This window comes from Mixophyes fleayi, chromosome 3, assembly GCF_038048845.1.
Source record: "Mixophyes fleayi isolate aMixFle1 chromosome 3, aMixFle1.hap1, whole genome shotgun sequence".
Taxonomy (NCBI): domain Eukaryota; kingdom Metazoa; phylum Chordata; class Amphibia; order Anura; family Limnodynastidae; genus Mixophyes; species Mixophyes fleayi.
The window spans coordinates 345773730-345797451 of NC_134404.1; the positions used below are offsets into that span (position 1 = coordinate 345773730).

The window sequence follows — 23722 nt, forward strand, 5'->3', positions numbered from 1 at the left end:
ACAAGTGAGCGTCTCGGTGAGTTGTAGAAGGAATGTTGTGAATGTGAAATATTAATGTATATAATGAACAAGCTGCCGCATTCTCCTCCTCCATACATCACTCTGCATATTGTCCTCTGACCTGTTCCTTTCTGTCCGCAGGGGTCTGCACCCGGTCTGTCTGCTGCCGAGTGGGCCGTAGCTGTGTGCTCAGTCATGGGGGGCAAAGCTGGGGGCACCGACATTGTGGCCAAGGGTACAGGGACGAGCAAGACCCTGGAAGAAGTTCTTGAAGCAGCTGTACAGTTTACACAGATAAAGCGACCGTATGACCAGCATCACACGCTACATAGAGGAGAAAAGTAACCAGCATGTATGGTACATGGCAAGTTCATACATGTGTTATTAATGTTGGTGGATGTATGGGAACATTATCAGACATGGACGTGATGATGCGTGTTCTAGAGGGAGTCAGCTCTGTAAGCTACGGGTAAATCTACACACAGAACACGTGAACATGTGGACACACCATGTACATTGAATGTATGATATACTGAGCACGGATGGATGTAGATACATATAGATGAACCCACACGCCCATCCCACATGTTGGAGTAATATCAATATTTCAATAACAAAAGAAATCTCTCATCCACAAGTATCTTCTGCTTCGCTGCAGCCATTATCGGCAATTGATTACTGCTTCCTGGTTCAATATATCGGTAATCCTGGAGCTCGTTATTCCTGCAGCTTATGTAATATAATTGTATCTTGTATCTCTCCTCAGCTGGTTACTCTTAATTATCTCTCTGATATTAAACACGTCAAGTCACTGATATATACGGATTGTTCTGAATACAGATATCCCCTATGACAAGGACAGAGAATGTTACACTGAAAGCAGAATATTCATTTATTAAACTCCTTTCTGATCACTGACGAGAGGAGGTCACCCGTTAATGTCAGCTGGAGGGGTCGTACTTTTTGGGGGTAAGACCCCAGGCTGGGGCGTCCTTCTGCTGTCTGGTGGGGTCTCTGAGTCTCTGCCCGGTAAACTCTTCTCCTGCGGAGAAGATAACACGTGTTACATTATGTACAGAACATTGTCTGGTATAAGAAGATTACTGTGTGTACAATATACCTTTAAGGTGACCCCGTGGGTAATGCTGAAGCTGAAGGTGACCATGGATGGTGGCTCTTGCTCTGGAGGGTGCTGCACAGGGGGCAGGTGGAAGGTTCTCCGCGGCGTCTCGTCTAACTGAAACAGGGCCAGGCGCCTCCTGAGCATCTGCTGGGCCCTGAGCACTGAACAGAGACATTGAGGTTAATGCTACATGGAGACACCAGGGGCCCCAGAACCTTCTCTTATCTGGAATGATGTGTTTTGTTTTACCACACACAAATAAATGACAGGTTTTTGTAAAGCCTCCTGTATGCAGGGTCCTTACTATTCATATTACAGAAGTCTTTCTCTCTCAGCCATTCCAGCATTGCAGCAGTTTGTCTTAGCAATGAATTTGCTGAGGAACTTGAGATATATCTAATTAGAAATACCAGTAGAGGGCGCTGTGTTACGATGAGGCGTCTGACCATGTGATCACTATGGGACGAAGTGCTCAGAGCTGTAGCTGAGATCTGGGGATAATTTTTTTAAATGGAGACCTTTCTGGAGGGTTTGAAAAACCAATCAGATTCTAGATATTCTTTCTTTAGTACATTCTACAGAATTCTAGATAGAATCTGCTATATGCAACATCTCCACTTTTTAAACCTGCCAGAAAACTCTCAGCTTCATACATTTTAACCCCTGTTGCGGTCTAAATCATATACAGTGTCTTTCATGGACTATCCTGATGTCTGACGCTCCTCACAGACTCCTGAGAGTCTGCAATTCTCCTGGAGATTTGGGCTGGTCAGGGGCAAGATGACATGATCTGTCCGCTGCTGAATGCTGATGCAAAACACAGCGTTAGAGGCTTGTGGTGACGCCTATTTCTTCACCAGTCCCCGCCCACATATGACAGATGTCACAAATCGTGTCACACCGACCTCTTACCCTAATATCTTTCATCCCCTGGAGGACAGGTCTACAAAGTCGGCAGATACTGTATAAATAGGTTTTCAGATATATAGGTTTCCATGGAGCCCATTTATAAAACAGTTTTTACATCAAAATCCCCCAAAAACGGGAGAGACGCATATTTAAGCAACGTTGACATTTAATAATAGGTCATTGAGCAGATATCGTAGATCATAGATATCTGCTGCTTTGCCTTTTTCTTCAACCTCAAAAACAGTCCCCATAGATGTCTGTGGGGACTGCTATTTAGCGCAGTTTAACAAGTTAGCCATTGATGCCTATGGGGAGAGCATTGCGGCAGAGGGATGTACGGGGAGAGCACTGCGGCAGAGGGATGTACGGGGAGAGCACTGCGGCAGAGGGGTCTATGGGGAGAGCACTGCGGCAGAGGGATGTACGGGGAGAGCACTGCGGCATAGGGGTCTATGGGGAGAGCACTGCGGCAGAGGGATGTACGGGGAGAGCACTGCGGCAAAGGGATGTACGGGGAGAGCACTGCGGCAGAGGGGTCTATGGGGAGAGCACTACGGCAGAGGGATGTACGGGGAGAGCACTGCGGCAGAGGGGTCTGGGGAGAGCACTGCGGCAGAGGGATGTACGGGGAGAGCACTGCGGCAGAGGGATGTACGGGGAGAGCACTGCGGCAGAGGGGTCTATGGGGAGAGCACTGTGGCAGAGGGATGTACGGGGAGAGCACTGCGGCAGAGGGGTCTATGGGGAGAGTACTGCGGCAGAGGGATGTACGGGGAGAGCACTGCGGCAGAGGGGTCTATGGGGAGAGCACTGCGGCAGAGGGATGTACGGGGAGAGCACTGCGGCAGAGGGATGTACGGGGAGAGCACTGCGGCAGAGGGATGTATGGGGAGAGCATTGCGGCAGAGGGGTCTATGGGGAGAGCACTGCGGCAGAGGGATGTATGGGGAGAGCACTGCGGCAGAGGAGTCTATGGGGAGAGCACTGCGGCAAAGGGATGTATGGGGAGAGCATTGCGGCAGAGGGGTCTATGGGGAGAGCACTGCGGCAAAGGGATGTATGGGGAGAGCACTGCGGCAAAGGGATGTATGGGGAGAGCACTGCGGCAGAGGGGTCTATGGGGAGAGCACTACGGCAGAGGGATGTACCGGGAGAGCACTGCGGCAGAGGGGTCTATGGGGAGAGCACTGCGGCAGAGGGATGTACGGGGAGAGCACTGTGGCAGAGGGATGTACGGGGAGAGCACTGCGGCAGAGGGGTCTATGGGGAGAGCACTGTGGCAGAGGGATGTACGGGGAGAGCACTGCGGCAGAGGGGTCTATGGGGAGAGCACTGCGGCAGAGGGATGTATGGGGAGAGCACTGCGGCAGAGGGGTCTATGGGGAGAGCACTGCGGCAAAGGGATGTATGGGGAGAGCATTGCGGCAGATGGGTGTATGGGGAGAGCATTGCGGCAGAGGGGTCTATGGGGAGAGCACTGCGGCAGAGGGATGTATGGGGAGAGCATTGCGGCAGAGGGGTCTATGGGGAGAGCACTGCGGCAGAGGGATGTATGGGGAGAGCACTGCGGCAGAGGGGTCTATGGGGAGAGCACTGCGGCAGAGGGATGTATGGGGAGAGCATTGCGGCAGAGGGGTCTATGGGGAGAGCACTGCGGCAGAGGGATGTATGGGGAGAGCATTGCGGCAGAGGGGTCTATGGGGAGAGCACTGCGGCAGAGGGATGTATGGGGAGAGCACTGCGGCAGAGGGGTCTATGGGGAGAGCACTGCGGCAGAGGGATGTATGGGGAGAGCATTGCGGCAGAGGGATGTACGGGGAGAGCACTGCGGCAGAGGGATGTACGGGGAGAGCACTGCGGCAGAGGGATGTACGGGGAGAGCACTGCGGCAGAGGGGTCTATGGGGAGAGCACTGCGGCAGAGGGGTCTATGGGGAGAGCATTGCGGCAGAGGGATGTATGGGGAGAGCACTGCGGCAGAGGGGTCTATGGGGAGAGCACTGCGGCAGAGGGGTCTATGGGGAGAGCACTGCGGCAGAGGGATGTATGGGGAGAGCATTGCGGCAGAGGGGTCTATGGGGAGAGCACTGCGGCAGAGGGATCTTCGGATCCCTCACCGCAGACTTCCTGCTCTGCCCTCCGGTCACTGTGTGATAGTCACCATAGAGCACATAGGACACAGGTCTTCTCAGGAACAGCAATTATTCGAGACTTCTGTTCCTAGTGAGGATTTTTAATAAATAGACACAATATTTCAATACTTATCTTTGCGATAAGGATTGAAAAGGATCGTGTTGAAAATGTGGATAATAAATAGGCCCCATATATGTGTAAATGATGAGTTCTGATGTCATTGCTTCAATCTTCACTGTGTATTATAAGTAATATAATATAAATTATTATGGATATTAGAGGTAGCCTCGGATCTCCATGACTGTGTGATGTTAGACTTACGCGGGACTCTCTGTGCACTAGCCGGGGAACGCATCAGCCACGTTTTCCGAAATCCAGCCCAGAATGGCAGCAATGAGTCAGACAGCGACTCCTGGAGCTGATTAAATATGGAGGCAGAGGGGAGGTCGGCGTGTGCCGCGGACGCTGCTACCTGCATCGCCGTCTCCAGGAGCTCCGGGGATAACTGCACAAAGTTACAGAAACACAATATCGATGGAAACGTGGAGGAAACGTGGTGTTTACCTAACAATCTACATGGAATGGTGTCATCTCCCTACGTGGCAACTGTGTTATAATAGATTAAACCTCAATTTGATGTATAGAGGACAAACGTTTATATGTTGTTTTCTATAACCCTCCAGCGAGGGGGACCCTGTATTTATTGAAATTCTGAAAGAGAGCGCAGTCCTATTACTGTCCAATCAATGGTCACATGACTGAATGCTTCTTAACCCCTTCATGACCGGACCAGGTTCCAGATCTTTGCGATGTGACAGTTTGACAATTTAATCGTTTACCGAACTTAACTTAATATTGGGGTTTTGGAACAGATAAGACTTTCTTTTCTTAGCATACATCACTAATCGATAGGCTTTCCATTTCTTTTATTGTATAATTATAGAAATGATGTTTAAATATATTTCAAAATATACTTCATTTCTCTTGATTACAGAGATCCTAAATGTTTGTGATTTACTCAGGATCAGTTATATGATCTAGAAACAAAGATTCCAGAGTCTCGTCATTTCTCTCACACCCAGACGTGACTGAACGTCCGGACCTGGCAGTAACCCAGAATTACCCCATGTGAGATAGCGGACACTCCTGGGGGTATATTTACTAAACTGCGGGTTTAAAAAAGTGTAGATGTTGCCTATAGCAACCAATCAGATTCTAGTTATCATTTATTTAGTACATTCTACAAAATGAAACCTAGAATCTGATTGGTTGCTATAGGCAACATCTACACTTTTTTAAACCCGCAGTTTAGTAAATATACCCCCTGGTGTTCATCTGTGGGTGGTCTGGACCTTTATAACAGTTGCTTTTAACCCCTCGGTTTAAAGAACATTTAGGAATGATATTTTGCAATTCTGACACATTTGAGTATTTTTCTCTATGTACAAGAGGAGGAGCACATCCCAGAATGCACTCTGGCATGTGTCCCATGTATGGGAGGAGGGGGGCCGGTCCCATAGTGGGTTTCCTTGGGCTGGGTCACCTGCATTTTTTGCATTTAAAATGTTCTTAATAGGCTGCTGAGCCGAGTTAGTTACAGTGTTTAGATTATAGTTCTACTTTCACTAATGTAAGTAATCAGGACTGATGTCCAGGTGTTGGCGGTACATACCTGTAGCACCGGGTTCGTCTGCGGTAAGAGAAATCGCTCCTTTATCACGTTCACCTTCCTCCGCAGGAGGCCTCGGTCTGGCATAGAATGATGGGAGTTCTTATACTTCTGCACCTCCAGGCAGCACAGCAGGTTGTTCTCTAGCAGAGGAAGACCCTCTTGTGGCCCATGTGCCTGAAGGTATCTCAGGAAGTGTAGGACTTCTGGTGTTGGCCACCCCTGAGATGCCAGCTGAAGGGCACGGTTGAAGGCAGATATGTCTTCTACACTCGGCTGCATCCTTGCTGGATAAAACACATCGCTCCTCTGGCCGTGGAGACGTTTCAGTATCATTTTGGTGGTTAGTGCCTGAATAATCGGCTCAAGTCTGGCCCATGCCTCATTTCCCGACTGTTCTACTCCGTAGTCTTTCAACCGACCAAGCATCTCACCCCAAAATGTATTAAAGGATGAAGCCAAGAGTGTACTGAGAAAGACTGTAGCTTGTTTAATGGACAAGCTGCTTATCCTACCCTTGGAAAGATCATTTGTTAAATGTTTCCTGAGCACTTGCAATTGTGGGTTCTGGATATCGTCCAACTCTAGAACCTTCTGTATCAATCCCAACATCTTCCGGTCTTTGTTGCTCTGCAGTGCATGAAAAATGTCCAGAATCTTCAGCGTCTGTGGTTCCTCTGTTTCCTGTACGACCTTTCTGTATGCCCTATAAACCGCTTTGTGCTGCAGCATCTCCAGAGGCAGCTCTTGCTGGGACTGGCTGAGATATCCGGTTACTGGCCCTGGCACCATCAGACGGTCTTTCTTCCTCCTGATCTTCTTGTTGTCTTCGTAGGTCAGAGCCCTCTGTCTTTTGTCTTTGTTTGTCCTGTTTAAATCAGACAGATCTTACAGGGTGACTCCACTTAAACATTATATTACCTATTTAAATTCAATATATGGGGTACTACAGTGTACTGGAATAACTCCTGATTCTTGTAATAGGACTTCTGCCCAAAATTGTCTGTTGCTAATTCAAAAGTATCACTAAATGCATCAAACCTTCTAAAATGGAAATGTCGCCCATAACAACCAATCAGATTCTAACTGTCATGTTCTAGAATGTACTGGATACCTTATAGCTGGAATCTGATTGGTTGTTATGGGCATCACCTCCACTTATCCTCGATTCATGAGTCTGTGCACCTCGATTTGTATATGTGTTTATGGAGCAGGACTGCAGCTGACAACGGAGAATCACCTAGGTTTGCGGACTGAGGCTATAAGGATGGAGAGGGGGCATTTTGGGTGTGTTCCTTGCTCTGCGGAGGGGCACATTGCTAATTCCACTCCACAATAGACCTTCAACTCCTTTGAAGATGGGGTCTCAACTCCACTAGAGACCCCACTTGTACCATTCAGTCGCCCTTCAGCAGACAAGCACATTCCTAGGCGCACTTTTTCCAACGTGATACAAAGCTTAAAACAGAATAAAGACATTGCGGAGGGCCCCTCGCTGTGATAAGTATTGTACTTCATATATAAGGTTAAACTGAGCAATATTGTAGGAGAAAATGGAAATGTTTAGTTTAATGAAAGAGGTGGTTCTACAATGGTAGGAGGTTGGACGTTACACCTTCGCACAATCTGCCGCTACTGTAGGTCTGCGCATTGTTGTGCACTGGGCTGGCGATCAAGGTGTAAATCCGTTGTCCATTGTAAATTAGGTCCTCTGTTGTGGCCGTTTGATTAATAGGCTATGAATGACTGACCTCCTGTAACACCAAGTGTAACCATCAGTGCAGGTCACAAGGTCGGCTGTTTACAACAGTCTGTCAAATAGCAGCAATGGTGTAATGTCAGTCAGACGTCCCTAGTTCAGGTATCGGGAGTTATTCCAGTAGGTTGTAGTGATAGTATACTTCATTGTGTCCTCCAGCAGGTTTCTACAAAGAGTGGACCTCGGGTACCCCAATACCATCTACAACCATCGTTCTGTAACATTGTTTCCATATGATGTGCCTGTAAATATGTGTATGTATGTATGTATGTATGTATGTATGTGTATGTATGTGTGTATATGTATGTATGTATGTATGTAGATATGTGTGTATATGTATGTATGTATGTAGATATGTGTGTATATGTATGTATGTATGTATGTAGATATGTGTGTATATGTATGTATGTATGTATGTATGTAGATATGTGTGTATATGTATGTATGTAGATATGTGTGTGTATGTATGTATGTATGTATGTAGATATGTGTATGTATGTATGTAGGGCGAGGGGGCAAATGGCCCGGTGTACCAGTACAGTCCCAGTAAATTTGTAACTTGGATCTATAGTAAATAGTTTCATGGGACGGACTTAATACATTAATTATTACAGGATTTGTACAGTCTGAGTTTTCGGAACTGAGCACAGAATAAAAACAAGATTTCCTGAAAATCAGAACCCAACATCCAGCCCGTGCCCCCAGTGACATCCTCTAACAATCTAGTTGTTGGGGGACATTATGATACTAGTTCCTGAATGCAGAGCACATTATATACCTATTCTGTCCGCTGGTCATTGCCGAGGTCTCCGTCTCCTCCATCTTGTTGTAGGAAGCGGGAACACAATACCTAAAAGGAGAATATAACAGCTTAATACACGGGCGGGTAACAACCTGCCATTATATAGCGTTTCTCTGGGACCCTATAGATGTCCCGGTCTGGCTCTGTTATTCTGCATCCCAGACACCTTATTAGATTCTCACCCTCCCGTCTCTCCCACTTATCAGCTGCTAATTATACTTATATAACACGATCCTCTAATCCCTGCAGGGTCCATCCCTGAGATACATCCATGTCACCCAGTTACACCCTGCACCATTCCTTTCCTCAGGCTCTGTAATTACTTCTTTCCCAACCTTTATACCACATGATTCATTCTACATGATGTACACATGTCACAGTATTATAATGACATATATACAGGATCATACCATCAACACAGACGTGTGTAAGTTATTTATACTATTAGAATATAATATGTATATGATCTACTTACTGTAGGAGCTCTTCTGTCACCTATACATTCTGGTGACACAAGAGTCCTGATTCATTTATAAAGCACAAGATATTTTACTGCTTTGTGTGATAAGGGAGATATCACATTGTCAAAGTTCTCGCTCCCCAGAGCTTACAATCTATAAACTGGAACATCAGTGAGCGTCTCAGTGTTCCCTTCGTTTATCTTTAACCTTACAATTATCTACACGATTGATATCCTCCCGGGCGGGGTCCTGCTCAGGGCCCCCAGAGGGGAGAAACAATTATTCCTGATTTCCCGGTGATTATACAGTAACAGAATGACAAGAAAATCCCAGGAAACAGTGAGAGGAACCAGTAAATAAGAGCGGGGAGCCTCTAATATTGAGTACAGTTATCATCTAGGGATCTACTCACAGTAATAAATAATATAAAGAGAATTTATAAAAAGGTTTCCTGGACAGATGGATAAATTGTACATGAAGTTTATTTTCTAACATTAAATTACTTTTCACCTTCATCTGTATCCAGGGATCCGGGAGTGCGACACAATAATTCCTGTAGTAACAGAGAACAGTTGCTGGGTGTGAATGATGGGAGTTATAGTCCAGCAGCAGCAGAATATTCCCTGAGCCCCGGCTGTTATTCACCCCCATCCGCTGTCTAACGCCCCATCTTACCCCCAGGTGTCTCCGGTGGTGTGGGGGGCTGCGGTGCCCTCCTACCCCCCAGTTCTGGTGCTGGAGCAGCGAGCGGAGCCTGTGTTATGTGCTGAGGCTTCAGTAACCGGCTCTAATCTCACCTGACATCTCGGGTGTCCCTGCAGTATTACTGTGTTACATCAGCAGCATTAACCAGTGTGTGCCCGCTGCGCACCCAGGATGTCATAGAGTGTCAGCTCTACAACCACCAGCATACCTGGGCTGTTTATGTCTGCCAGGGTTTGCTGGGACCAGTAGTGCCACATAATAAAATATATTTATATATTACATTTAGCGGTAATTAAATGTAAATTAAACTCCCACCGCCCAGGGGTGTTGGGATGAGCCCCAGTGCTACTAGCGCGGTGCTGTCTTTTCCATGGGGGGGGTGCGTTTGTATTGTATGACAGCGATGCCTGTTTAATTATGAGCCTCTGAGAAATAAATCACATTACTGTGCAGCTGCTGATAAATATAAATGATACCTGTCCAAACATAGAGCAGGTTACCAGTAACATCTCTATCTGTATTATTCATTAATTCTCTCTCCCATACCTTATCCATTTCCTGCAACTGTCCTCTCACTGAAACAAGATGGCGGACACCCCCTGTTACCATGACGACCCTGGAGAAACTGACAGACTTATTATATATAAGATGGCGGACACCCCCTGTTACCATGACGACGCTGGAGAAACTGACAGACTTATGATATATAAGATGGCGGACGTTCATGGACTCGTTCAGTAAATGAAATGAATCACAGTCCTGGCGCTTCTACATACGTGAGATTTATAGATCCGGGGGGTACATGAGGATTTCATTTCCTCCCCCCCCCTTTAGTCTATGAGAACAGAGGGGAAGTCATGGTGGCTTTAGGGGTGGGGCTGAGCTCAATACAATTTATTACCCCCTAAAATACCCCAGGAGCAGTTTATACACCTATCCTGTGATATTTATAACACATGTATATAAGTAAGTGTTTAGATATGTTGGTGGTAACCTGTGCACAAGTGTTATTGTGTAATATATGTGTCACGGTGAATACAACACATTGACATATACTGTACACGCGACAGCGCAAATGATCTTTACCGGCTTACATGGAGATTAATAGCAGATTGGTGTCTATGGACTGTATAGAGCGCATCATGAGACACTAAACTACGCTCCATCTGCACATATTATGTGCAGCTCTGGCAGAGAATTAAGGGGATTTCTATCTTCAGATAACTTTAATACGTTGTCTTGTAGATAAATCAATATATCTAGTAAGTCACAGAAAAGTATTTACAAGCCAATGACTGATGTCACCAGTAGGTGGAAGACTTGTGTAAGTTACGTTGGTTTTAGAGTTTGACAACTTACTTCAGAAACACGGTGATATCATAATTCAGGAAACGTATCCAGGGGTCACACAGAGCGGCCAGCGCCCAGCGGCCGGCCGACGCCAAATCTGACAGTTGTGTGCGATCCGTGTGCTCAGTGTAGACGTAACCGGCATCTGGAAGAGGAGCAGACAGGAGATCTAGTATGAAGCGGAGATTTATCACTGAGATCAGCAGCTTCCAGCAGGAACAGGGCGATTTCTCATTCCGCCATACATGAAACGGTCACTGCCGGCGATAATACTGGCGATGATTCCCGGCTGTCACAAGTATCTCAGATGAAAATCATTGTGTGGTTAAATTTTATATATTTTTTAACTTTATTTAAAAAAAAAACCAGTTTCCACATTAGTGGAGCTGAAAGCCTAAATCTGGGCCTTCAGTCCCACTGCGCGTTGGCGAGCCGGTTCATGCAGCGGTATGTCTGCAGGGACTGGCCCGGTGTAGCGGTAGATTAAACCTTAACGCTTCGGGCCGGTATCACTGAGGCAGCTGAGCATCACTTTGCTGCAATGTTTTTTGGGTAAATTGCATCAATTATTCTTTCTCAGCCTTGTCGCTGGGTGTTGATATCTAGGCCCTTCTGTCTGCGCAGTATCTATACCATACAGATATATTTATCATACAGAGAGAGGTGTGAGATACCTGCGTGTGGGATGGAAGATGGCGGGTATGTATCACCGTTACGCCCTATTACTCTGCGCTGACTCCCGCTGGTGCCGGGCCCCGGGCCCCAGTCTCCGTATTCACTCAGTTCTTGCCACAGAAGGAAAATCTGAGCGTTTTGCTGAGGTTCAAACCTGTGGGTGAAAGATGTGATTAGAACCTTCGGGAGCAGCTAAATCTCATCCGTAACATTACAAATCACGGGAACTCCGCGGGCAGTAAGATCTGGGGGGCTCTGTGCAGAATACTTTTATATATAAAGTTTACAAAAAAAATATTTGACATATTATAATATACAGTAAATATAAAAAAAGTTATTTTCTACCCCCCCCAAAAAAAAAAATATAACCCCATTTATTTTAAAAAGTTCAAGAATAAAAAACATTATGTCATCAATAGATTATTTTATCAGTGTCTGTGAATGGGATCCTGAGGTGGCGATAACGGAACAGGCACAAACAGCTCTGTAGTACTTAATCTTCCCCGCGCAGAAGTGAGGTTATCACCAGCGATAGTTATGGCCATTGGTAGCCCCAGAACAGGGTGGAGCAATGCACCAAGCTCCTTGCAGCGGACAGGGTTAGGGTTAGCCTTTAGCTAACGAAACGCGTTAGGTTTGTTATCCCTTGTCATCTGGAGATCGCTTTTGGAAAGAAAGAATATCATCTATTATATCACCCTCATTATCTCTAAGGAGATTTTTTCCATTCTTCCGAGGAGGATCGTGATTATATCACTATTATCAGCGTGACCGCAGAGCTGTATTTCAACCACGGGACAGCCAACAAGTGGGACATCTGTTCCTTGTTGTTACTCAGAAGAACGTGAGGGCTCGAGAACCTCTATAATATTTGGCAACATATTTGTTTGGATGGAAAGATCCTTAATTCATCTGCCGAGGTATTATCTCTATTATAAGACTGAGCACTTTTATATCAGTTTTCGGTCCCCCTTATAGTGGCGCATAGAGGATATAGTGCTCCTATTGCTTATGAGGAACCCCGAAGCTACCTACAATAACCCTGGGTGCCGGGTTAGGTGATATTTTCACGGTTCCATTACGGACAATATCGCACTGTTGTACAACGTTTTGCGAGAGGCTGGACCATCACGTTATAGATGAAAATCATACACGGGTGAGATCCTTCCCATTTAAATAGAACTTGTCCATCTGGAATTAGGATTCTGCATTACAGATCTGTGTTTCGTCCTGATGGTGCACTGGTCAGACACCTAATTAATATTACTCTATAGAGATGTGTTAAAACAACCTGTAGAGCTCAACATGCTATATACTGCAGTACCAATTATACTTATTACATATGTTTAAAGGTTGTATTTATCATATGTTTATATATGAGATCTGTCCCTTTTTATATTGAACTTTTAATTTAATAAATTAATTATTTGACCTCTTTGGACGCACCCTGTTTACTCTGTTTGTTTATAATTTAAATCCGGAGATTGGCAATCTCAGACAGGAGTTGCGACAGGAGGAAATAGATTCACGCTATTTATGAGAATATAAGGAGTTTATACACGGTTGTAGCAGGGATAGTCTTTTTGTCATTTAGGGTTATGTAGTGCTGGACTAATAGCAACTGCAGGGGGCCCCCGAGAGATAAACTTTACACCTTTAACATGACCTGGGGTCCCTGGCTCTTACTGTACACTGGGGCCCATATGTGTTATAAAGTGCACCACACCCATAGCTCCCAACATGGCAGCTCCTTCAATCAGTACAGACTGTGAAAGGGGCGGGGTCATGTCACAATAACCCATGGCCACACCTCCAGGGCGTGCCTAGTACTGCCGCACTCACCAGACCAGCAGTGAATGGGACATACCTCTCAATGACCGGAGGCTGAAGATGTCCACGATTGGGACAGTGCCCTCAAATCGGGGTCCACATATCTCCCAACTGTTCCAATTTAGGCTGGACAGTCCCTGAAATGGGTGGTGCTTATGAGAAAGTGGGTGGCGTCTCACAGCAATTGGGGCGTGTCGAGTGACATGGATGTGTCTTGCACAGGGTGAGAAGGGGTCTTATGTTTTGATTTAGCCCTGGGTAAATGTTGGGAGGTAGGGCTGTGCTGCCATCTTAGTTTTTGTCACCTCTGAAGATAGTACATGAAGACCCCCCCGGCCCCTCTGTCATTCTTCAGGGCTGGAACCAGTTTGTCCAATGGAGATTTGCTGCAGCTCTTCGTAGACCAGTGCGCCCCCTGGTGGCTGGTGGAGGTCATAGCCTGGAACAGAGAGGCGGCATCTAATGAGAGAAATCTGAGCAACGATGAGCAATCCTCATGCCCCATACACTTAATGTATGTGGCCTAACAAAGAGGGGCAGGTGGGATAGTTATGGTAATAATTCTTACTACAGCTGGAGATAGCAAATGTCTAAATACTTTGTGTAATTTTAGATAACAAGTAACAATATGAGGTTTTTAGGGTGAATGACTTTCTAGGCTGTCCACTTGTTCTTACAGGGAACTAAAGCAAACAAAATGTGTTTAAAAACCAAGTAAAAAGAAATTTGTATCTAACTGATATGTTATTACTTTCTTGAATAGATCTTTCCCTCATTCCCGTTTTACTGTTTTAATGCTCTGTTGATTCCTGGGCTAAATGTATGAAGCTCCGATTTCTGCAAGTCGTCGAAAATTGGCGACATTAAGAAGGCTGCACCCTGTGTGCAATCATTTCACGAGCAAAGTTGGAATTTTAATTCTCTGCAGGTGCTTAAAGAGTCCTGGGGATAAATGTATCAAACAGCGATTTTGAAAATCCAGCGATTTTTCTCGGACGAGTTTAAACTCGCTGATGTATTAACCTGAAATTTGATGTAAAATCACCAGAGATTAGAATTTTTACAAAAATTGCTGCTTTCAAAATTGCAGCAAATCACAGTCCCAATTTTTCCTCACTCTACCTATACAAATCTCCAAATGTAAGAAGCTGTGATTTTGCAAACTCAAGTTTCAAATAAAAATCGCCAGATACAACACGCTGCTTTCTATACGCGAGGTTGCCAAACCCATCACTGTTACACTGCCCCAGCCTATACAGCCTCCGGCCCCGTCGGCTGTCTATTGTTTAAAAATAGGTGATTGTTTAAAAAATTAAAAAGATGTGGGTTCCCTTGTCTAAGCACTATTAACCCTGGTGCTGCCAGCCTATTGCTGGTTGCATGAAAATTGGGAAAAATTTGGCAGCCCAGCCTAATTGGGACTTTTTCCACAAACAAAAATGGCGTCTGTTTTTTTTTTTTGTTTTTTTTTTTACATACAATCACCGTTATTACCCTACATCCACCACACAGGGGTGTAGGATGAGCCCTAGTGCTTTCAGCCCTGGGCTGGGTGTTCCTAGAGGGGGCCTGCTCATTTTTTTTTTATTTTTTTTTTTGCAGACCCCACTCCCTACGGAATCCAGCCCAGCACTGAACAGCCAGGGCTTAGTTTGTCATTATGGCAGGGGGACCCCTGCCGCGTTCTCCTCTTGCTGTAGTGCCACTGACCAGGATTGGTTTGCTTAGTGTTGGTTACATGAAAATCGGGGGGACCCCACACATATTTTTCCCAGATTTTTGTAGCAGTAGGCTGGCAGAACTAGGGTTAATAGTGCTTGGACGGTGGACCCACATTTTTTTTTTTTAATAATAATATCATTTTATTTAGCCTAAAATTGACAGAGTTTTCCATGTAAATCTTTCAACCAATCAGAATTCAGTATTGAATTGCAAATGGCGATTTGCAGCTAAACACAGGCGACTTTGAAATCGGCACAAATCGCGAGAGATGAACAGCGATTTGGGAGATCATATTAAAAATCGCTACTTAATACGTTTAGCGACTTGGGGACTGAAAATCGACGGTTATCTCCCGCGATTTGCAGCAATTTTAAATCACTGAAAAAAATCGGACCTTGATACATTTACACCCTGGAATTTATACCCGATTTTCGTTTTCATCCTTCACGATTCTACCTTCTCCAACCCATCAACCTCAGGACTAAGCAGCTTGGTTGGTCCTGGAGAAAGCTATCCCAGCCAACCCCTTGCCCACATGACTTCTTGTAATGTGGTTCATGCTGATTGATGAAGGAAAAACAACCCTAGATCTTACATTATCGCTGCCTCTCTGCCCTGGGGTGAGCAGCAATCTGGTGCCACCTATTGCTGAATCCATGAGGTCTGGCCGAATGTCTGAGTTCTCTGGAGATATCGACTCCAACTTCTTGCTCTTCTCGTGTCTGAAACAGAAATGACAGCGCAGATAGTGTTCATTATTATTATCATTATTATTCAGTATTATAAAGCGCCAACAATTTACACAATTTGTAAGAACTACACACAGTACAGGAAGAAACTGATTACAGAGCTTACAAATGAAATGTTTAGGGACAATGTATAATGTGCCCAATTATATTTGCAGAAATGAAGGTTATGTGCAGAGACGTGCAAATTGTTCATGAAATATTAGCCCTGTTTCACTACGACCTTTTTACGCATTTCGCCAGTGGAAGCGTTCCCAGTCCTACCCCAAGTACTAAACACAACAAAATTCATCTCAGCTCTATTCACACAATACGACATTACAAATACAGCGCAGAATCACGTTTCATGGAACGGTGAAGAAAAACTTGACTGGAAATTTGTATCACCGGAATTTTGCACTCCTGCCACAAACATCTGCATTAAATATTTGCTCATCTCTAGGACGGTTGAAATAGAAATATTTTTTATGGCATCTTTTAATATGTTTCCCCTTTTATTCTGTTTTTGGACAGGTGAACAGAGGAGAGACGGACACTCAGATAGTGATAACTGATCTATGTTCAGGGCACAAAAACACTTTACAGATGATGAAACACGGTCTGGGGAAAATACAATGTTCTGCTTCCAGCCGCCTCTGTAGCAGAGTGCTCACATCCTACATCTCTCCAGAGACCAATTATCCTGTGTGAGAGTCTGTTCCTCTCATCTGTCCTCACCAGGAGAACCGTCGGGGACTGTGCTCAATACATCTGGAAGAAGTTAGAATGTAAAATACATTATAAGGTTATTGCAGAGATGGGACAAGCGGCGGCAGACATCTAATCAGATCCAGCAATAACCGCACAATGCAAGCAGATAACACTGTGTTAAAAATAAGGAAAAATAAAATGTACTATTGTTAATATTTTTTATATTCGTTTGTGCCATAGAGATATTATATAATCATAGGGTTAGTTATAGAACTGCTTTATTTCCACTATTTTGTTTTAGAGATTGCAGAATCTCTCATAGTAGTTGATAGATTATATCCTTATAGCCATTGGTGAACAGAGACTTTTTATTGGTAGAGAGGACTGCTCCCACCATGTCCTTATTGGTGGACAAAGACTGTCCTACAGCTCTCCCACAAGTGGAGAAAGTTAAGTCTTTACTATTTAAATTTGTAGCCCGTAGGCTGGGTACACACTGAAGCATTTTCGTCCAACGGTCAAATCAGCCGTCATACGACCGTTTGGTCGGAAGTCGGGTTAGTGTCTATAGTGACACGAGTCGGTCAAAGTGTCGATTGTCGGCTCATTTGGTTGGTCGTACTGTTTAATATTTTCAGACCAATCACCTTCCTAGAGGACCAGATGAAGAGCACAGATCTGAAGGTAAATCGTGTTAGTATGTATGCATGAGTCGCCAGAGTGATCGGACCTTCAGTCGTAGGTACAATCATTTGAGATAACAGGTCGGTCGGAAAATTCTTCAGTGTGTACCTAGCCTTAGAGCCAAGCCGCCCACACGACAAAGTCCATAGTGACTAAACGCGTCGGGCTTGGTTTGTTTTTATCATTAGCAGCTATTTATATAGCGCCACTAATTCCGCAGTCATTTTGATAGCAACCAGTTAACCTACCAGTATGTTTTTGGAGTGTGGGAGGAAACCGGAGCACCCGGAGGAAACCCACGCAAACACGGGGAGAACATACAAACTCCACACAGATAAGGCCATGGTCGGGAATCTTATGACCCCAGTGCTGTGAGGCAGAAGAGCTAACCAGTAACCATGTTGTTTTCTTCTCACTTGTTATACTTTATCCATATTTGATAATATCTAAAAGATTAAATTAAGCACATAACATATATTCACACTAAAAACAAATATTTCTATTTGTGAAGGAAGAAAGATAAATGTTAGTAACTGGAGTTTGATCTGCATATTAATGCGTAAGAATCTTTTCAATTAGGAAATTGTAATCCATTCCATCCATTACTGAATATATATAATGGACAAGCATAAGGATCAGAGTGACTTTGACAAGGACAAAATTGTGATGACGACTGGGTCAGAGCATCTCCAAAACGGCAGGTCTTGTGGGGTGTCCCAGGTATGCAGTGGTTACCAAAAGTGGTCCAAGGAAGGACACCGGTGAACTGTGAACTGACAACAGGGTCATGGGCACCCAAGGCTCATTGATGTGCGTGGGGAGTGAAGATTAACCCGTCTGGTCCAATCCAGAAAACACAGTGCATTGCAGGTGGCTGTGTAGCCGCAGAACGGTCAGAGTGCCCATGCTGACCCTTGTTCACCTATCTAAACATTGTTACAGACCAAGTACACCCCTTTATGGCAGCGGTATTCCCTGATGGCAGTGGCCTCTAACAGCAGGATAATGCGCCCTGTCACACTGCTAATATTGTTCAGGAATGGTTTGAGGAACACGACAAAGAGATCAAGGTGTTGACTTGGCACCGAATTCTCCAGATCTCAGCCTGACTGAGCACCTGTGGGATGTGCTGGAAAAACAAGTCAGAGCCACGGAGGCCGCACCTAACAACTTACAGGAATTAAAGGATCTTCTGCTAAACATGTTGGTGCCAGATACCACAGGACACCTTCACAGGTCTTGTGGAGCCCAGGCCTCGACGGGTCAGAGCTGTTTTGGCGATACAAGGGGGGCATATACAATATTAGGCAGGTGGTTTTAATATTGTGGCTGATCAGTGTGTGTGTATATGTATATATATATATATAGTATTAGGCCACACCTGTTAATTATTGAATTGGGGTGTTTCAATCAGACCCGTTGCTGGAGGTGTATAAAATCCAGCACCAGCCATGCAGCCTCCATTTGTAAACGTTTGTGATACAAAATGGGTCGTCCTGAAGAGCTCAGTGACTTCCAGCGTGGTACTGTGATAGATGCCACCTTTGTAATAAGATGGTTTATGAAATTTTATCCCTGCTGGATATTCCCCGGTCAACTGTAAGTGATATTATTAGAAAGTGGAAGCGTTTAGGAACAGCAGCAACTCAGCCACAAAGCGGAAGACAACGTAAAATCACAGAGCAGGAACCACTGCTAAGGCGCATGGTGCGTAAATGTCACCAACGCTGATTCCATAGCTGAAGAGTTCCGAGCTTCCACTGGCATTAATGTAAGCACAAAAGATGTTCAGTGCTGAACTTAATGTAATCAGTATCTATGGCCGAGCAGCTGCATGCAGCCTCACATCACCAAGACCAATGCCCAGCGTCGGATGGAGTGGTGTAAAGCACATGGACACTGGACTGTGGAGCAGTGGAAACGTGTTCTGTGAAGTGACGAATCACACTTCTCTGGCAGTCAAATGAGCGAGTCTGGGTTTGGCGAATGCCGACAGAAAGTTACCTACCGGACTGCATTATGCCAACTATTAAGTTTGGTGGAGGAGGGATAATGGTATGGGGCTGTTTTTCAGGGCTTGGGCTAGGCCCCTTATCTCCAGTGAAGGGCAATCTTAATGCTTCAGCATACCAAGTCATTTTGGACAATACTATGCTTCCAACTTTGTGGTAGCAGTTTGGGGAATGGCCCTTTTAGATTCCAACATGACTGTGCCCCAGTGCACAAAGCAAGGACTACAAAGACATGGTTTGATGAGTTCAGTGTGGAAGAACTTGACTGGCCCACACAGAGCCCTGACCTCAACCCCATCGAACACCTTTGGGATGAACAGGACGGAGATTATGACCCAGGCCTTCTTGTCCAACATCAGGGCCTGACCTCATAAATGCTCTACAGAATGAATGGGCACAAATTCCCACAGAAACACTCCAACATCTTGTGGAGCCTTCCAAGAAGAGTGGAAGCTGTTATCACTGCAAAGGGGAACCAACTCCATATTAAAGTATATGTATTTGAATACAATGTAATTGCAGTCCCTGATGGTGTAATGCTTAAGCGTCTGAATACTTTTGTCCATATAGTGTATGTACCTGATAAGGTGTTGCCGCTGCTGATGAATGAAAAATCTTGGGATCCAGTAGGAACGCAAGCGTCTTAGGGCATCGTATTGTGATCTGCGGAGGGCGTGATACGATGGACCCCAGTTCTGCTGACCCAGTCGTATCTGCTCCTGTAAATTAGACATATTTGATAATTAGCTGCCTCCATGTGGTTTGTTGTCTCTGATCTATACTTTCACTGAGGGATACATTCATTACACATCAGTATGGTAACATGGAGCTTAGATCACAATGTACATATGGTTCAGCAAGTAACGTCCCCTGCGCTCTATTCACTCATTTAGTGTCCTGTTTCCATTATTCAACTTGTTACATGTCTGACCTGGTCTCTGAAATAAATGCTTAGGCTATAAAATTCATCCCGTATTTCCTTTTATGTCCAAACAAGGTGAAACAATTCTAGGACCTACTGTTCATATTAATTGAGGTTCATCAGGAGTTTAAATGATACGAAAAAGTATTGTGTTCTGGAAGAACAGGGACAGATGGAGCTGTACTCTAAACACATTACTGCTCCAACAATGATATCCCGCTTTCCTCCTCTCTAACCAAATATCAGATACTTCTCCCGTGCTGCACCTCTCCTAAGACATGTCCTCACCTCACCTCACCCGGCTCTCTCCCAACATCATTAATGTGTTCCAATTTCTTGGACTCATCTCTCCATCAATCTTACACCAACTCTGTAAGGCCAATTTTATATGACACCAGCCCCTAGTTAAATCTTCCAGCCTCTAATGTCATTGTATTTATTAATTCACTTTTACTTATGTATCACTAACACATTACACAGTGATTTACAGAGAATGTTGAGCTTACAGTCTAAATCTTTCTACCACACCCTACATTAACCTACCAGTATGTTGTTGTAACGTGGGAGGAGACCCATGGAGAGAACATACAAACCCTTGCAGCTAGTACCATGGTCAAAACAGAACCCATGGTTCCAGCACTGTGAGTAAACAATGCTAACCACTCTGCTGCCGTGCCATCCAATGGCTTACATTTACATATCCGCCATCAGTGCTGCCAAATGAAAAGTTTTACTAGAGTTATAGGGATTGTATCATATGTACCCGCTCTCCCAGAATATCCACGAGGCTCCGGAATTTCTGTCTGTCTTCTCGGACTATCAGAAAAGTCTGTAATTCTCTGGGGCTGCAGGAAAAGTAGTTGGGGATATGGGGATGGTGACGATTCATGTGATCGAGTATCAGTAGTCGGGGCGTGTGGTAGTGGGGTGCAGACTGTGATGACACAAATCGCATTACCCTGATCCACCCACCCTATTTGTAGACTTCTCCTCTGCATCTCCCAGAGGGCAGGTGTACAAAGTCGTAGTATAGATTGTACGTAACTTCCTGTTTCTATTATATAAAACACTTCACTTCTTATATCCTAATCTGGTGCAATTATACGTCCACACTTACCTGACACTCGGGACTCAGGTACAGCCTGTACTTGTTCTGGATAATCCTACAAAAGACAGACAAAACAAAGTATTAAATTACTAGACAAAAAAGTACCAGTGTGATGAGCAGAGCTGCAGTGAGCGTTTAATATGCATAAGTCTACACACCCCACAATTAATACTTTTGAAAGCACCTTTTGCTTTTACTATAGCAGTGAGTCTTTTTGAATTAGTCTCTCAACTTCACAAAGCCGGAATTTTATCTCACTCTTCCTGGCAAAAATGTTGAAGACCCATCAAATTACGAGGGGGGGTCTCCTGTGTACAGAGCCCTCTCTGGGTCATTCCACAGGTTTGCAATGGGATTGAGTTCTGGACTTTGATCTTCCCATTCTTTCACTGAAACAATCACAAACTAGAATTGCACCATTGTACTGCTACCCCATCTCATGGATCTGATGAAACTGCACCCTCTAGAGTCCAGGGTCTAAAACATTATGTCTGACAAGGATCTTCAGAAACAATTGTGGGGACTATCTCACATCAACCATGGGTAATACAGAAAAATCACCAAATTCAGAAACACAGATCGTGATAAGTGAATAGTTTCCCTATATACCCATATTTACACATGTGGCCTTTTGGGGATATTACTAATTCAGGTGGGAATTCTCCCTATAAATAGTTGAGATTGGCTGAACTCGTCAACACATTAAGGAGCGGTTCTCGTCTGCCACTGTGGAAGAATAATGGAGGTGTTTCTGGAGAGAGAAGGTAAGTGGAGGAGGCGGGTGACCGGGAGTGACCGGGAGTGACCGGGAGTGACCGGGAGTGACCGGAGTCCTGCTTGGAGGAGATGTTGATAACAGGACAAGGATTCCGGCAGTATTTATAAGGAAGTGCAGCGATCTGTCCAACTCCTCCCATCAGCTGCTGCAAATCCACAGATTTACTTATAGATGCATTCCTGCAAAATTAGGCGTGTGACTTCACAAAGCAGCATTTGAATGTTTGTAAATGAGTCTTTGGGTGGGATTTAGTGCTGAACATAACATGCCGATTAATGGGTGTGCAAAGACCAATCTGCACACTTACATTTAATTGTATTTTTAGTTACACAAATCTTAAGATATTTGCAACCTTAAATCTGGCGTCTAGATGCGTCTGGTGCAAACATGCCGTAATCGTCATCAATTCGAAAACTGCACCCCCCTTGTGTAGACTCAAAATAAGTCACATGTCTAAGGCATACTTGCCAACTCTCCCGGAATGTCCGGGAGACTCCCGCATTTTGAGAGAGTCTCCCGGACTCCCGGGCGAGTGTGGCAAAATCCCGGATCTGCCCACTTCCTAGTGAAGTGGGCAGAATTAGGTCACAAACGCCGCGATTCCTGGTGAATCGCGGCGTTTGGCCCCGCCCCCACTGTCAAATGACGCATTTTGCGTCATGACGTCATGGGGGCGGGTCCAAAATGACACGTATTTTGGAGGCCCGCCCCCCCATGACGCCCACCTCCCCCGCAGGCTCCCGGATACCAACATTGTAAAGTTGGTAAGTATGGTCTAAGGGTCGTAATTAACATGCATCCCCCTCCCCCAGTGTACTACACTTGAACATGAACACCTCCAAGCCACTACAAGCGCTAAGGGCCTTATGTGTTAGATACGTGCAGCTCAAAATACCGGCGCGAATTGCGCAGATGCAGACTGCAACAACTCTTACATAACGCACAAAATTACTACATGTAAATGCACTTGTGTCCAACTCTACATTAACCTCTTAATGTCTATAAAAAGTTGAAATTTACTTTATCAATATCTTCTTAATTTCCAAGATCACTTTACATCTTATTTCATGGTACCAGTCTTTCACTAATGCCCTTCTAGTATCTGAGAATCTTGCACGTTATATACTTTTATAACACATTAATAGGCTCATAAAGTTCTGTACAAAATAAAATAATTGCAGAATAGAACGTTATTTTGTATGTTAACCCCCTCGCTGCTGAACCGCGTCTTACTCTTAACATCACAGTGGGAGCTGCATGTATGTTACGGCCAATTACTGTGTTGGGGTGTGTCCACAGCAGCCAATCAGGAATAGGTAATGATCCAGACGTTTTAATAATATGTTTGATATCTATTACTATCAGCAGGTTATTACTATAATGTAAGAGCATATTATTCATCTCGTTCTACCTGAAGAGGTGAACACACAGGTGTCTGGCATCCTCTGGGCTGTGATTGATCTCAAGGTCTACAGACTTCTCCTTAAACTCTTCACAGTCCATCCAGAAATGGAGAAGGTGGGATCCCAGAGTTCCCTGGAGGAAGCTTATAAACACCCCCATGCCTACCCTCTGTAATACACATGGGAGGTAAAATATCACAATGTTATCACAGATACAGTTTTCATTAAGACTCGACGCATTT

General features: G+C 44.8%; 2 protein-coding genes across 4 annotated transcripts in view; one reads left to right on the top strand and one right to left on the bottom strand.

Annotated features, from left to right (window-relative positions):
- The window catches only part of AARS2 (alanyl-tRNA synthetase 2, mitochondrial), a 48209-nt gene extending 31438 nt beyond the window's left edge, over positions 1-16771 (top strand). Inside the window, exons 22-23 of one of the 3 annotated variants that reach the window (XM_075204462.1) lie at positions 142-357; positions 16397-16771. In XM_075204462.1, the coding sequence (XP_075060563.1) occupies positions 142-345 (204 nt within the window). In that variant the 3' untranslated portion in view covers positions 346-357; positions 16397-16771. Of the gene's footprint in view, positions 1-141; positions 1407-16396 lie in introns of those variants that run through there. The other 2 variants (XM_075204463.1, XM_075204461.1) reach the window with 2 other exon arrangements.
- Positions 869-23722, bottom strand: part of LOC142145022 (uncharacterized) — a 40724-nt gene continuing 17870 nt past the window's right edge. Inside the window, exons 8-19 of the mRNA XM_075204459.1 lie at positions 23489-23649; positions 21309-21354; positions 19849-19988; positions 15733-15859; positions 13721-13854; positions 11585-11739; positions 10920-11055; positions 8371-8442; positions 5837-6701; positions 4486-4669; positions 1121-1284; positions 869-1042 (exon numbers count right to left, since the gene is read on the bottom strand). Of these exons, the coding sequence (XP_075060560.1) occupies positions 929-1042; positions 1121-1284; positions 4486-4669; positions 5837-6701; positions 8371-8442; positions 10920-11055; positions 11585-11739; positions 13721-13854; positions 15733-15859; positions 19849-19988; positions 21309-21354; positions 23489-23649 (2298 nt within the window). The 3' untranslated portion in view covers positions 869-928. The remainder of the gene's footprint in view (positions 1043-1120; positions 1285-4485; positions 4670-5836; positions 6702-8370; positions 8443-10919; positions 11056-11584; positions 11740-13720; positions 13855-15732; positions 15860-19848; positions 19989-21308; positions 21355-23488; positions 23650-23722) is intronic.